The sequence below is a fragment of the Hesperophylax consimilis genome, chromosome 2 (assembly GCF_061612785.1).
Source record: "Hesperophylax consimilis isolate HC1 chromosome 2, BYU_Hcon_1.0, whole genome shotgun sequence".
Classification (NCBI taxonomy): domain Eukaryota; kingdom Metazoa; phylum Arthropoda; class Insecta; order Trichoptera; family Limnephilidae; genus Hesperophylax; species Hesperophylax consimilis.
In genome coordinates, this window is record NC_142837.1 from 43,418,503 (window position 1) to 43,433,017 (window position 14,515).

Consider the following 14,515-nt stretch of genomic DNA (forward strand, 5'->3'; position numbering starts at 1 on the left):
GTTTATTTGGACTCATTGAGGTGGTAACATTTCTTCGAACAAATTGTGTAGTTCTTAATTAGAAATTTTAAAAAAATTACATAATATATACGGCTTATAATTAATCAGGAAAGCATTTAAGAACCTACTTACAAATCCTATGATTTCATAAGAAATTTAGTTTTTAAAATTTATTAAATAATCTTTTTATTCATAGGGTGGAGACGTTTTACATATGGTTCCCGTGAGCACTTAGGCCACAGGCCCATTGTGCTATCTCCCATTTTACCTCTTTCCTTTAACAGTCACCCGTCACAGTCAGTTGTATGTGGCTATATCTTCTGGTCCCACAATGTGTCTTCCCAGGTCTCATATCTCCTCTCCACTCCCCTTTGGTTCCCTGAAAGCCCCACAAGGGAAGAGTTCACGGAGGTGGCCTCATCTCTCCTCTCCACTCTTCCTTGGTTCCCTGAAGGTCCCACAAGAGTAGACAGCCTCATCTCTCCTCTCCACTCCTCCTTGGTTCCCCGAATGCCCCATGGGGGAAGAGTCCACTCCCTGTTGGTTCCCAAAAGGCCCCACGATGGAACAGTCCACTCCCCCTTGGTTCCCTGAAGGCCCCACAAGGGAAGAGTTCACGGAGGTGGCCAATCAGAAAATTAGTAACATACTTTTGTGGACGCGAGGTCTACTGTTCACAGAACTACTATTTTGAAATATTTTTTCAGGCTCTATGCAAGGACAAACTGTACCCTGGAATAGTTTGGTTTGCAAAGGGATACGGAAAGAATAATGAACCTGTTCGTGGATATGTTCTTACATTCTTCATCGCTATCTGCTTTATTTTGATTGGTAAGTCTACCTAACATACTTATTATGCAGTTACTGCCATCTGTTGGTTTTTTTTTTCTAAACTAAATAAATAATTAAATTGTTTGATTTTCAGGTGAGCTGAACTTGATTGCTCCTCTGATCTCCAACTTCTTCTTGGCAGCCTACACCCTGATTAACTTCAGTACTTTCCATGCAAGTTTGGCCAAACCTGTCGGATGGAGACCCACCTTCAGAGTAAGCCATCAGTTCTTTCAAAGTTTTGAATAATCTTGGTTCATCTGGATAGTAATTATTATTGATGCGTTATTTTTTTTTTTTTTTTTAATTTTCAAACTGTATAGTCTTCAGATATATTTTCCCATCCAAAATTTTCAAACTGTATAGTCTTCAGATATTTTTCCCAGCCTGATATGGACTCAAAAAAGGTCATGCTATCTCATTTTGTAATTCGGAGAGATATATAATTTAAACAGTGTTAAATAGAGAGAACACCACGCTTTGTACTTATATACTAAAGTTTACCATAGAAAAATTGGATAATTCTATGAAACAACATTTTTAGCATTTGAAAAATATTTGTCAAGATTTGAAAATTTTGTAATTGACAGTGATTTTTACAATACCTTTGCCTAATTAAATACATTTTTAGTTTTTTATAAGCAATAATTATTAGCCTGAAACACTCATCCACATTGAAAAATCTCTTGATAAAAGATAATAAATCATGTATCTTATATCAGGAGATTTTTCAATGAGGATCAGTGTTTCAGGCTAATAATTATTGCTTATAAAATAATTGTTACCCTTTGTGCTATGCATAAAAAATCTTGTCTTAAACATTAGTTTACCAAAAAAATAATATTTTATACGTTTTTAGTTGCATGTAAAGTGGTAATTACAGTTCACGCAGTAAAAACCATCAGTAATTGACTTAACTTTATCAATGTTTGCATTCAAAATTTTTATATTTTTAATTTTAAATGTCGATTTGTTGTTCATCAGATTTCTAAAATAGTATTTTATTTTGAAATACGTTCGAAAACAGTGAATTAATTTCAAATTAAATGTCAAGAGAGAATATTTGATGACATGTTATTATTTTGTCGAGGCCCGGGAAGATAGGGAATAGAAAATTTGGTATTCTAACCTAAACTAAGCGTAAATAGATAATGTTGTCTTTCTTTATACAGTTTTACAACATGTGGCTGTCCCTGTTTGGAGCCATCCTGTGTGTGGCTGTGATGTTCCTGATATCCTGGTGGACTGCGCTGCTCACGCTGTCGGTGGTGTTGGCCTTGTATCTCATTGTCTCCTACAGAAAACCAGGTTTATAATCTTATTCAATACGAACTAACTCATTTAATAATCGACAACGATAATATTGCGAGTTGAGTAGAAGATACTAGGTACGTATGTATTAGCATTGCCCTGGTGAATGCCACTGTCACTCCCTTTAATGACTGTTAATCAATCATCTGTGATGTAATTTTTTTTAACTGATTTTATGATGGCCCAAATAGCTCTCTGAAACCCTCAGGCAATAGGCCCTTTGATAATCGCCCATGATTCACCTTATTCCCTCAACACAATCACATTTCATATGATAAAGGTCACGAGGGTTGTCATCAGGTGTATGTCAATGGCTCGAAGATAGAGCTGAGAAGAAGATAGAAGAGGATTGAATTTTAACTGTTCTGTCGAACCGTCTAGGAACTATACAAAATTCGGTCCTTCGAACCAGATGTAAGCTACTATGAATTTATCATGATAAATTTTTTTTTATTATGCCGTGTTGCGCTTCCTCCTTCTTTAGTAAATGTTTCAGACAGTGTCCATCATCAGAGCAGATTGCGAATTGTGAAATGAAATTGAAATCCGCAAAAAACCCAATAGTATTTTTAATAAAAATGACAGGCCTAACCTTAATAGTTCTTGGTATCCGGTACATGACGGCTAAACCAAAACTAATTGTCAAAAACCACATCAATTTAACTAATTATTATACTGAAATATCGTCCCAAGAGGATTAACATGTGCAACACGTCTACTACATTCATAAACATGCACTTCACCATAATCTACACATCTGCTCTGTTATGCCAATATGATGGATTTAAGTGCCTACATGTTCAATTTCTAACTTCACCACATTTTTAATCCTCAGATGTAAACTGGGGCTCCACCACACAAGCGCAGACCTACAAGCAGGCCTTGCTGTCCGTTCAGCAGCTGAACAGTGTGACGGAGCATGTGAAGAACTACCGGCCGCAGGTACTGGTTCTGACCGGCATGCCCGGTGCGCGGCCCCCGCTGGTGCACTTCACCTACCTGCTGACCAAGAACCTCTCTCTGATGCTGTGCGGCCATATTATCAAGGTAAGTTTTTTTTACTCCTTACTTATCGGTTTGGGAGGCAGGTATGGCTACTGCCGCCCTGGGAACCAACATTAGATAACCAACACCTCTGCTATAGATCACCTATTATAGATATCTATTTTTTTTTTTTTTTTTTTTTATTAACTCCACACAGGAGGCCCTGAAGAAAATAATTTCCCTCAGGGCCTATGTCATCTTTGGGGATGCTGTGTGGAGGGTCTTTTTGTGGAGAGGAAGGAGTGAACATGGGTCTTGAAGAATCCCATGTTGTAGGAGGGAGGAAACACAGAGGCCGGCAGCTCGTTCCACAGCCGAGCTGTTGAACTTAAGAACGAATCGTAGAAGCGACCCGTTCTCATGTGACAAATGTCAACCGTGTACAAATGTTGGGCGCGCGTTTGGCGTGTATCCCGACTACGCACCGGTGCCGAAGAGATCATTGGCGCTAGTTCCTCAGAGCATCTTCCATTGTAATACCGATAGAACAAGGACAGCATACCTTCCTGACGCTCTAAAGATTGCAGTCCGTTTGTTAAGATTGGGGAATCTATCAAACGGACCGCCCGTTTCTGCACAGAGTCAAGGGTTTTTTTCAGGTATTTAGGGGCTCCGGACCAGAGATGGCTGCCGAATTCGACAGTAGGGCGCACTTGCGATTTGTACAGGGTCAGCAGTTGTGTACTATTAAAGTATCTGCGGGCCCTGTACAGTACTCCCAGCTTCTGAAAGGCCAACTTTACTCTGGCTTCGATGGAGCCCCCATACCTGAGCTGGTCACTTATAGTTACACCAAGCATATCAATGGAAGGCCTGTTCGGAAGATTGCTTCCGTTGAAGGAGTCTAGATTATCATTTGGATCCCTTTTAGACGTAATCAGACAGGATTGGGTCTTTGAAAAATTAAATTCGACGATATTATTTTTATATTATTGTAGAAAGCAATCACTTTGTGGTTTGACATATTTAATAAAATAAAATACTTTTTTGTTTTAAAACCACGATATTTATTTATTTAAGAACCGACCGGTTTCGCTTTACTTAAGCATCATCAGGGTACAAATTAATACTAAACAAGAAGTACATAATGTGTGTATATATATAACAAAATATAGAGGGAGAAAACATGATACAAATATACCGGTGCTATGTTGGTTGTATATATTTATATGTTGTTATATACCGGTTGTCATAGCACCGGTGCTAACATCTTACATAAAAACGGGCATGGTAACAGACTAAACAACTTAGAGGCACTAGAAATTAAAAAAGCTGTAAAAACCAAAAGTCAGATACTTAATAATCAATTAGACATATCAAGTAGTCCAATATTAGGTCTGTTTCCAATAAACCCATAAAAAAATCCCAGTTCTCCGTACCTCCTTACCACCATGCCAGTTGATGCTTTGTTTCTCCCGATTTATTGATATAACCCATTAGTCTACATAATTATCTAGCGGTTTTTCCATTACTTGTGCACTTATGTTAATGTATTTTATGACCGTCTTTGTGTTGCTTATATTTGTATCATGTTTTCTCCCTCTATATTTTGTTATATATATATACACACATTATGTACTTCTTGTTTAGTATTAATTTGTACCCTGATGATGCTTAAGTAAAGCGAAACCGGTCGGTTCTTAAATTAATAAATATAGTGGTTTTAAAACAAAAAAGTATTTTATTTTATTAAATATTATTTTTACCCCAGGAGGAAATACTCTCGAGATAACTATTGTGGGTCCTCGATCGTTTTAGCAATACATATTTGTAATTTTTCTTTCAGGGACAAATCAACAACAAGATGCGTTCCCAGCTGAACAACAAGGCCTATCAATGGTTCACAAAGCACAAGGTGAAGGCTTTCTACTCCCTGGTGGATGACGTCTCCTTCCAAGCTGGAGCCAACGCTCTGATTCAGGTTCTATTCCGTACTATTAGTCTATTGGTTATTATTGCGCCGTCCCAATATCATGGTAAACCCTATCCATCTTACTCATAATATATAGATAATCGGAGAGATAAGAACAGGTTACACATAATCACGCGCATGCGTACTGCGTATACCAGCCGTAATACCGCAGTATTAGTGACTGACAAATTTTTAAATTGCACGACCCCCAGGATTAGAGACGTATTACTGTGGTATTGAGACGGAGATCGTGGACTTTGTTTGATTTGACAAATATCGATCGGTCGCGCAATGAATATATATGTTAAAAAAGTAGTAATACCCATTGGCAGCACTATCAGAGGAATATTTTCATTCGGAGCAATTCAAAGCAAACTGGGTCAATGACATCGCAAATTTCATCCGAAGAAACGTGAAGTAAACGCGAAATGCAAAAAATTACCGTGTTTTTAAGGATTGAAACAAAGTGGTGCCAGTCTAAAAAAATCTTGCATTATTTTGAGTAATTATATTAACTTGAGCAGTATACCAGCTGCAGCAGCGTATTAGGGAATCTTTATAAGTAAGAGGCCACTATGCCAAAGGCAAAGACTTGTGTACACTTCATACCTAGGTATGTACTTGGACACTTACGTACATAAGTGATGCTTTTTCAAATGGAACTAATGTAATTTATTGATGATTTCATTTCTAGGCCTGTGGAGTTGGGAAGCTGAAGCCAAATATTCTGTTGATGGGATTCAAATCAGACTGGAATAAGTGCCCCAAAGAGGAGTTGACTGATTATGTGGATATCCTGCAGTGAGTACATTACAACAATATTATGAATACTAATTTCGGTTGTCTGTGCATGGGTGCGTGATTTGAATTGTATTCCTGCGTAAAGCGTAAAATTATTCAAGTTCAATGAACTCTTAATTTTCAAAATTGAAACTATTAAATTTATTTAAATAGCGGCATTTATTTTTTCTTGGAAGAATTTTTCAATTTATATGGGTGTTTTAGGCTAAAACTTGTTGCCTAAAATAATTTGTTAATATTTTTGATATTTGGAATGTGTATTTCTTTACTTCAAATGTTTATATTAGATGAATTAATGGAGTGAAGATACATATTGGCACAATCATTCCTGTTCAATATTCTATCATGATGATACGAAAATTTGTCAGATAGGTTTTCATAGGAATACAAAACGTATTTCATACCTTTATGTGACCTTCTAGCAAAGCCCTGGACGTCCACATGGCTATCGTGATCCTGCGCCTGCAGGAGGGCCTGAACTACAGCCACATCCTGGAAGACGGGGAGCAGGATGCGGACCTCAGCGACCTGGCGCGGGACCAGTCGCTCAGCAAGTCCATGGCGGCGCACCGCGAGTCCAGTGAGAGCCTTGTGGCGGGGCCCACCTACGCGCACATGTCGCAAGGTAAAGAACACAATAGAACAACTTTCTAATAGGTAGCTGTATAAACATTTGCTGTCCCTCGACTTGCTCACTGTCACCGTTATCGAGACCTCTGTCCCAACATCCCGACGAAACCTAAAATGTTGACATATTATGTCTGTTTTTTACTAACAAAGATTTTCTGCAGCCGTGCTGGCTATCTGCTGTCCATATCTTAGCTATCTGGTTATTTGAAGTGTCGAATGTTATAGAATTCTTAATGGTGTCACTCTGATTTGATGACTATGTCAAATGTGACGGAGGTTCAATTTAGGCTTTAGCGTTAAAGTTTATGACAGAATCTTTGGTTCTAAAAATAATATTGTTTACTTACTCAATTCCAGCAAGCAGTGTGTCTGACATTGACATGTCCACCCCCGCCTCTCCTGCAATGCCGAGAGCTAGTGCTGTATCGGACGACCCTAATGCTGAGGACTCCCCCAACACTTCCAACAAGTCCACTGCACACAACACTTCCACTGAAACTAATGGGTAAACACTTTATAATTCAGATTATAGTATGCAGTTCCCGTGAGCACCCACAATATCGGCCCATCTCCCATTTCACTTCATTCCTTTAAGTTTGTTTCCGTGTGAGTCTCTGTTTTCCCGCGGATGGATCCCCTGGAGGATCCCGTAGCGGTAAGGGTTTTTAAGGGTTTCCCACGGAAAGCCCTCCTTTGTTTGGGTCCAAAAGGCCCCAAAAGGGAATATTCTTTGTTTCCCGTAGGTCCATTTTGTGTTCCCACGAGTATCTAGGGAAATAAAAAGATCCACCAGTCCCAAGTGCTGAGGTAACATTGTTCATTGGCGTGACACTGATCAACATTGTCGTTCAGCCTGAGCATGGTAGCTCTCACCTTGGTTTGGCATGTATGTTTCCCCTCCCCGAGCGGTAAAAATATATTTAACAAAACAATGAACAATGGAAATCATATCCAAAATTTCAAAATCTGATTGCCCCATTCTACCACCAGTGCACCATCTTACATATATATATATATATATTTTTTATATTTCCAGCAAGAATCAGTCCAAGATGGCGCACATGGTGAATGCCGTAGTAGATGCCATGGGTGGCAACACTCACAGCGGGGCTAATGGGGGCGCAAACGGGGCCCAGGAGCGCCGTTGGTCGCAGTACAAGAATAGCACCGGGGGGGAGCTGCCCAAGTCCACCCTCAATACCCTGACCTACTTTCAGAGGAAGCACGGGGCCAATGCGACCATCGATGTGTGGTGGCTTTACGATGATGGAGGTAAAAGGATTTGTAATTTCATAAGACAGATATGCAAAAAAAAATTTTCAAAATGACTGCAAACACAGGATGTTTCAATGGAATACCAATCCATCAACTTGGAAACACACTCCTTAAAATTATTTTTTTTTCTTTTTTTTTTTTTTTTTTTTTCTTTTATTTTTTTTTTTTTTTGTGTATTACAGACTGTGTGTCCATTTACAATACACATGTAACATTAACTACATATAGATGATACGAAACAATGAAAGAAAAAAGAATAGAAATAACAAGTTATAAATAGTGATTTTTGTCATTGACATGCCTCTTGAATTCTTCAAGGCTACTATTAATTTAATTAAATTTAAAAGCATTTTATTGATTTACTAGCTGTACCCCACCATGCGTTGCGGTGACTCAGTTTGTCTGTGCCAATGACTAAAGATAATACATCTGTGCAGATAGAGAAACGAAAGCATGTGTTGCTTTTACATCCAACTGATGGCGCAAATTTAAAAAAAAAGCATGTTTGTCCAACAGATGACGCTGCTATTCACACAAAGCATGTTTTTACCTGTCACAGGTAAAACATCTATATAATATAGGTATATAAAACACACACTTGTATTCGAATGCAACTTTGTGTCAAAATTTCAAAGCAATCTGTGAAGAACTTTAGGAGATTTAGATTTTGAACAAAATAATGTTTACATTTTTATTTATATATGTATGTAGATAAATATTGCAATGCCCTTGCAACAATATTATATTAATTACTTACGGTCTTACTAAAAAATGTGGTGAAAATTCTATTCAATTGATAAACGACAATGTATGTGAAACCTTACTAATTAAAGCGTAAAATAGAAACTGAAAGAAAATAGTTCATGCTTATTCAGTCACAGGGGGTTGTATATCTGTTGTGTAAACTTCAAATAATAATAATTTCCAAGGTATTTTAAATGTTCTATATATTTCCTCATTATTCTTTCCCTGTAAGCTCTATGAAAATTTTAAGCTGGCCCCCACCCCTAACTCGGAAGCTAGCGAAGCCCCTGTGTGTGCTTTAGATCAATGCTAGGAACAAAACAGTCAACCTTTGTTGACAGGAACTGCTTGGTTGTGGTGAGGTTAAGAAAACATTCTAGTTTTACATTATGAAAATTCAACAATGATTGATGGCGACGCGGGTCTCGAGATTTCAGTAGCGAAGTGTACGTAGTGTGCGCGATAAGTTGTTTGCAACATGAGTACTGAATATGAATATAAGATACTTGCTTATCCCTGTGGAATAAGGGCCTAAGAGTACTGGTCAAGGTTGGAGCCAACCATTTTGAAATTATCACGGTATTCTGCAGCACGAAGTAGACAAAGAGCACTCGCACCGAGAAAGAGAGAGAGAGAGAGAACTTTTATATCTGAGGACGTGGCCACAATATTATATCGTTTCCTTTGATTGCACAAATCTTCGATTATGTCCACTCCAAACTATTGATCTGCAATAATAGCAAGTTTGAAGACGTAAGAATAATGATAATAATTTCTTGTTATGTTTTCTTTAGGTTTGACGCTTCTCTTACCGCATATCATTGCTACAAGAAGGAATTGGACCTCCTGCAAACTCAGAGTGTTCACACTTGCCAACAAGCAGGCGGAACTCGAATTTGAACAAAGAAAGTAAGTGTTTTCTTAAGGATTATGCATAAATACTCACTAGATCAATATCTTCGGGCTTTTTGTATGAAACATATTGGTCCTAAAAACCATAGATATGCCAATACATATAGACAGTACAATTTTCTTTCGGAGCCTACTTATTATACTACATATAAACCAATGAAAAACTCTGAAAGTTTATTCCATAGAAAAATGAAAAAAAAAAAATGAAAATGAGAAATGAAAAACTCTGAATGTTTATTCCATAGACTTTCGGAGTTTTTCATTAGTGGATATAGTTAGGCAATAATATGACATCACAATATTTCGGTTCCAATTTTCAATCGAAGATATACTGGATTATGCAATATCAATAGCAAACCTTAAATCTTTACTAATCGTGTCAACACTATCTACGATTTGGTAGAAAGATATAAATACAATTTTATTTCTGTCTTTGCAGCATGGCATCACTGCTAGCAAAATTCCGAATTGACTATTCAGACCTGACGCTGATTCCCGATATCACGAAGAAACCTCAGGATAGCTCCATCGCCTACTTCGATAAGCTGATTGCCGACTTCCTAGTACCAGAGAACCCTGACGATCCAGACAGCGGTAAGCCTTAAATTAAATTCTTACCATTCATTTCACAGATAAATACAACAACTATGACAACTAAATTCATATTTACAAAGTTATTTGAAGGAAATAATATTTATTTACGGCCAGTTGTTTCACAGAATTTGAACAGTAATTAATCAAATTTCGAAGTAAATATTTAAAAATTTTAAAGTTCTATTCAAATTCTGTTATTATTCCATTATGGGCCAGTTGTTTCACAGCATTTGAATAGAACTTGAACTTGAAAAATTAACTTTAAAATTTGACTCATTGTTCAACGACTAGCCCTTTGTTTGGCTTAGCTGGATGATTCTGAATTAAGGAAAATGACAAATTTTCAATCCATCCATCGAAGCTTAAGTCTTCAATATACTGGCTAATAACCTAACCGCTGGACCATATTTGGCCAAATTTTGGCCAATTTGCAAAAGCTCAAGCTGTCCAAAATGTGGGCAATTTGATGAGACATTTTAAAACATTTATTGTAATTATCTCGTAAGCTCCAATGCGTTGATATCATTGATTAATCATAAAGCTAACTTAGTAGTTTCACACTGTAACAAAAGATGTCTCGCATCTCTTCCGACTTATTTGTTATTGACATTCCATGAACCGAAATTGTTGAAATATTTTTTCTTACAAATCATTGATCATGTATTTACATATTAAAAAATGAATTGTAGAGTTAAAATTTATATCAGTGCTTATCAACTAGGCCATAGACAACACACATAAGTCATAATATTTAATATTGCTCCAAGTAGGTACCACAAACGGCAATTTTAAAGTAAATAATATGGAGAATACACGCTTTATAAATATAAAGATTTTTTAATAATATTTTCATGAATCCTAAAAATATGCAATAAACGATCATATGTAGGTGCATTCAATGGCTCTCTACCACTGTAAGAACTTTATATGTCTCAGTATTGAAATTAGGAGACATAATTTTTTGAAAGAGGGCGGGAAATTTCCAAACCAAACACTAAAAGAGCGCTGAAGGCTGAAATTGATTATACAAGTTTTCCAATAAGAGGTGTTATTTTGATATTCAATCGTAAAAGATCAATGGTTTCGTTGCTTGTGTGGCACGTAGCGCCGTCTTGTTGAAAGTAAACGCTGTCCAGATCAATACCATCCAATTCCGGTCATAAAAAATCATTGATCATCTCTCGATAGCGCAATCCATTCTCCGTAACTGTTGCTCCAGCCTCATTTTCGAAAAAGTAAGGAACAATGACTTCGCCGGACCATAAACCGCACCAAACAGTCACACGTTGAGATTAAAGAGACTTTTCAACAATAACTCTTGGGTTTTCCGAGCCCCAGATGTGATAATTTTGCTTGTTGACGAAGCCACCGAGGTGGAAATGGGCCTCATCACTCAAGATGATTTGCATTTGATTCACTCAAGTGATTTTTAATAATTTCAATGCGTTGTTGAAGCGTGTATCGTTCCATTTTTATTAATGGCGTAGTTTCTACTTGTCAAATGTCAAAAAATGACAGCTTCAAAAGTAACATCTACCGAAATAGCGGGCTATTCAAAATAACACCTCTTATTGGAAAATCTTGTATATCAGAATAATCATATTTATAATTATATTTAATAATTATATTTATAATTAGTGACTTACAACTTAGACTTATAACTACTAGTGACTTATAACTACACGTATTTATGACCCAGTGGTTGCTGGCGGATAGGGTAGTTCTACCTTTTACACCGGTCTACTTGAATGGCGAGTAAGGCATTGCTGTCTAATAATTTTTTATAAATATTTTATCATAATCTCTTTGTAAGGCTTCAAACTATGTATATGTATATGTATTTAAGAAATGAGAACCTAGTCTTCCACATTTTCAACTTCTTCTTTTGTGTGAAAGAATATTTTATAAAAAGGAAACTACACTTATTAAATTCATAAAACAGGTAATGCATCCTTACACTTATCGCACCGGAGATGCGGAAGTTTTTTTTTTATGATTTGTAAATAAAGCATCACTAAATGGTCCAACACCGACTTTAACTTCAGTTTATGAAGTTGTATTACAAAATTAGGCTTTAATTTCACACAAAAAATTTACAGTTGGGGTTTTGTGAGAAATATGTAAAAAAAAATATATTAAAAAACATGTATTATTTTTAAAATAGGCTGATCCAAAATCCATTTTCTGGAATGTTATTATTATTTATTTTTTTTTCAACTTTGTTTCTTTATTCTTATTTACAATTAAAGATATTTGGTAGAAAAAAAAGGCTTGCGTCTTATAATTAAACAACTTTTTACAAACTCTCGTAGCTCTTGATGAAAATGGCATTGCAAACTGAATACAGATTCTTTGACCTATAAATTTCATTCGTAAAAAGCTGGGCAAATTTCATGATAGTTACAGTATCGGAGAGTTTGTGCTGCTTTAGCATTTTGAATATTTTATTAATTATTGATTTTTCGATTCTTCCAGCCCAAATATCGGATGCTGACCTCCTCTCCGTGCGTGACAAGACCTATCGTTACCTGCGTCTCCGTGAGCTGCTTCAGCAACACTCGATGGGTTCCAGCCTGGTTGTAATGACCCTGCCTATGCCCCGCCGTTCCCTGGTATCCGCACCTCTCTACATGTCCTGGCTGGAGGTGCTCACCAGCCAGATGCCGCCCTTCCTGCTGGTCAGGGGGAACCACACTTCAGTGCTGACCTTCTACTCTTAAGTCTTCTGTTTGGATTGGTGTTAAGTGACTTTCACTTTCACTTCTACTCTTAAGTTTTATGTTAGAACTGGAACCACGCTTCAGTGCTGATGTTCTACTCTAAAGTCTTCTAGTAGGGCTGGTATTAATTGACTTTTAGGAGCTTTCTTCTACTTAAGGCTTCTGTTACTAGTATTGGAATCTCACTTGAGTACTGATGTTGTGTCCTTTAGTCTTCTGGTAGGACTGGAAACATACTTCAATTCCGACGTTAAGTCTTCTGGTAAGACTGAAAACATACTTCAGTGCTGACGTACTACTCTTAAGTCTTCTGGTAGGATTCGTATTAAGTGACTTTTAGCAGCTTTCTTCTACTATCTTTTGTCTTTTGTTAGGACTAATACCACACTTAAGTGCCTTACGCTATGTAGTAGGACTGGAAACATACTTTAGTGTTGATGTTCTATTTTTGAGTCTTCTGTCAGGACTGGAACCACGCTGAGTGTTGATGTTCTGTTCTTAAGTCTTATGGTAGAACTATTGAAGGATAAGTCTGTTTTTTACTATTGGCCAAATAAATTATATTATCTAGTAAGTGTAAAACTGTCCTAAATGACATTATTTCAGTTTTTTTTTTCGTATTCAGGTTCATTAGAAGCATGTCATTCTATCCTTATATTTATTTAAAAAAATAATAATAATTTACAATGTAAATTAATCCTCAACGGCAAACCGAGTAATATTGTAAGTGTAAAACTGTACTAAGCGCGTTTTACATTCATAATATTATATTTCTACCTTATTTTTTGTGTAAAACTATCTTGTGTAGGTATGTGGTACAGTTTTACATTAAAAATTGTCTTGAGTTCTTGCTCAATTACAGACGTCTACATATTTTATTTTGAAGTTATTGTTAAAAATTGTGCATGTAAAACAATCACAAATGTCACAATTTCAGTTAGGATTGTGTTTCAGTAAATGACTAGAAAAAAATCTTTATTTACTTGTAACCTCCCCCTCACATAGTTATTTAATCACATTTTAGGTAATTAATAATAACTAAATCAGAAAAAGTGCTCTCCTGGATAATTTACTGTTTTTCATTTAGGACAGTCTTACACTAGATAGATAATATACGAAAATAATGCAAAATTAATTAAAATATTCAGGTGAAGTGAAAGTTATTTTGAAAATATTATTTAATTTTTAGAAAATAATAATGTTGGATGATTTTGAAATACATTCTTGTTTGATATTTGATATATTGTATAAAAAAAACAGTTTTAGATAACCTGGGTATATAGCACGATAGATCGATAAAAACCTATACCAATAAGATATTGATGAAATCCGTCAACTATGGTCAGTTAGTGATATTTGCGAGCATGGTCAGAATATGATCCCGACAGTCGGTAGGCAAAAGCCGCTGCTTTTAGTGCAGCCTCCAAGGTGTCAAATAAGTTGTCAATATACACAACTTTTTTGGATAGTGTCATTCATTATGCAAAATAACTGGCTTATTAATTAATGAAGGGGAACTAACGAAGCTCTTAGAATTGAAAGAAATCATATACACAATCCATAAATTTAATTAATTCACCTAAGATGCGATCAATTGATTCCGTTCCAGCTTGAAGAAACAAAAGTTGTTAGTTTTGACTAAAGACCTCAACCGATTAACTCCATTTTTGGTGTCAAAAAGTACACGCGGACTGCCAATACATATTAAAGTTAATATTTCAAATTGACATTTTCAGTTTAT

The 14,515-nt window shown here is 36.3% G+C and overlaps 1 protein-coding gene across 1 annotated transcript in view; it reads left to right on the forward strand.

The window, feature by feature from the left end:
- The window catches only part of LOC149426034 (bumetanide-sensitive sodium-(potassium)-chloride cotransporter-like), a 161,142-nt gene extending 147,870 nt beyond the window's left edge, over positions 1-13,272 (forward strand). The window contains exons 11-22 of the mRNA XM_089642941.1: positions 708-831; positions 926-1,047; positions 2,004-2,139; positions 2,978-3,189; positions 4,973-5,107; positions 5,793-5,899; positions 6,322-6,524; positions 6,887-7,034; positions 7,566-7,801; positions 9,343-9,457; positions 9,900-10,054; positions 12,530-13,272. Coding sequence (XP_089499067.1) covers positions 708-831; positions 926-1,047; positions 2,004-2,139; positions 2,978-3,189; positions 4,973-5,107; positions 5,793-5,899; positions 6,322-6,524; positions 6,887-7,034; positions 7,566-7,801; positions 9,343-9,457; positions 9,900-10,054; positions 12,530-12,774 — 1,938 coding nt within the window. The 3' untranslated portion in view covers positions 12,775-13,272. The remainder of the gene's footprint in view (positions 1-707; positions 832-925; positions 1,048-2,003; positions 2,140-2,977; positions 3,190-4,972; positions 5,108-5,792; positions 5,900-6,321; positions 6,525-6,886; positions 7,035-7,565; positions 7,802-9,342; positions 9,458-9,899; positions 10,055-12,529) is intronic.
- Positions 13,273-14,515: the final 1,243 nt, after the last annotated feature.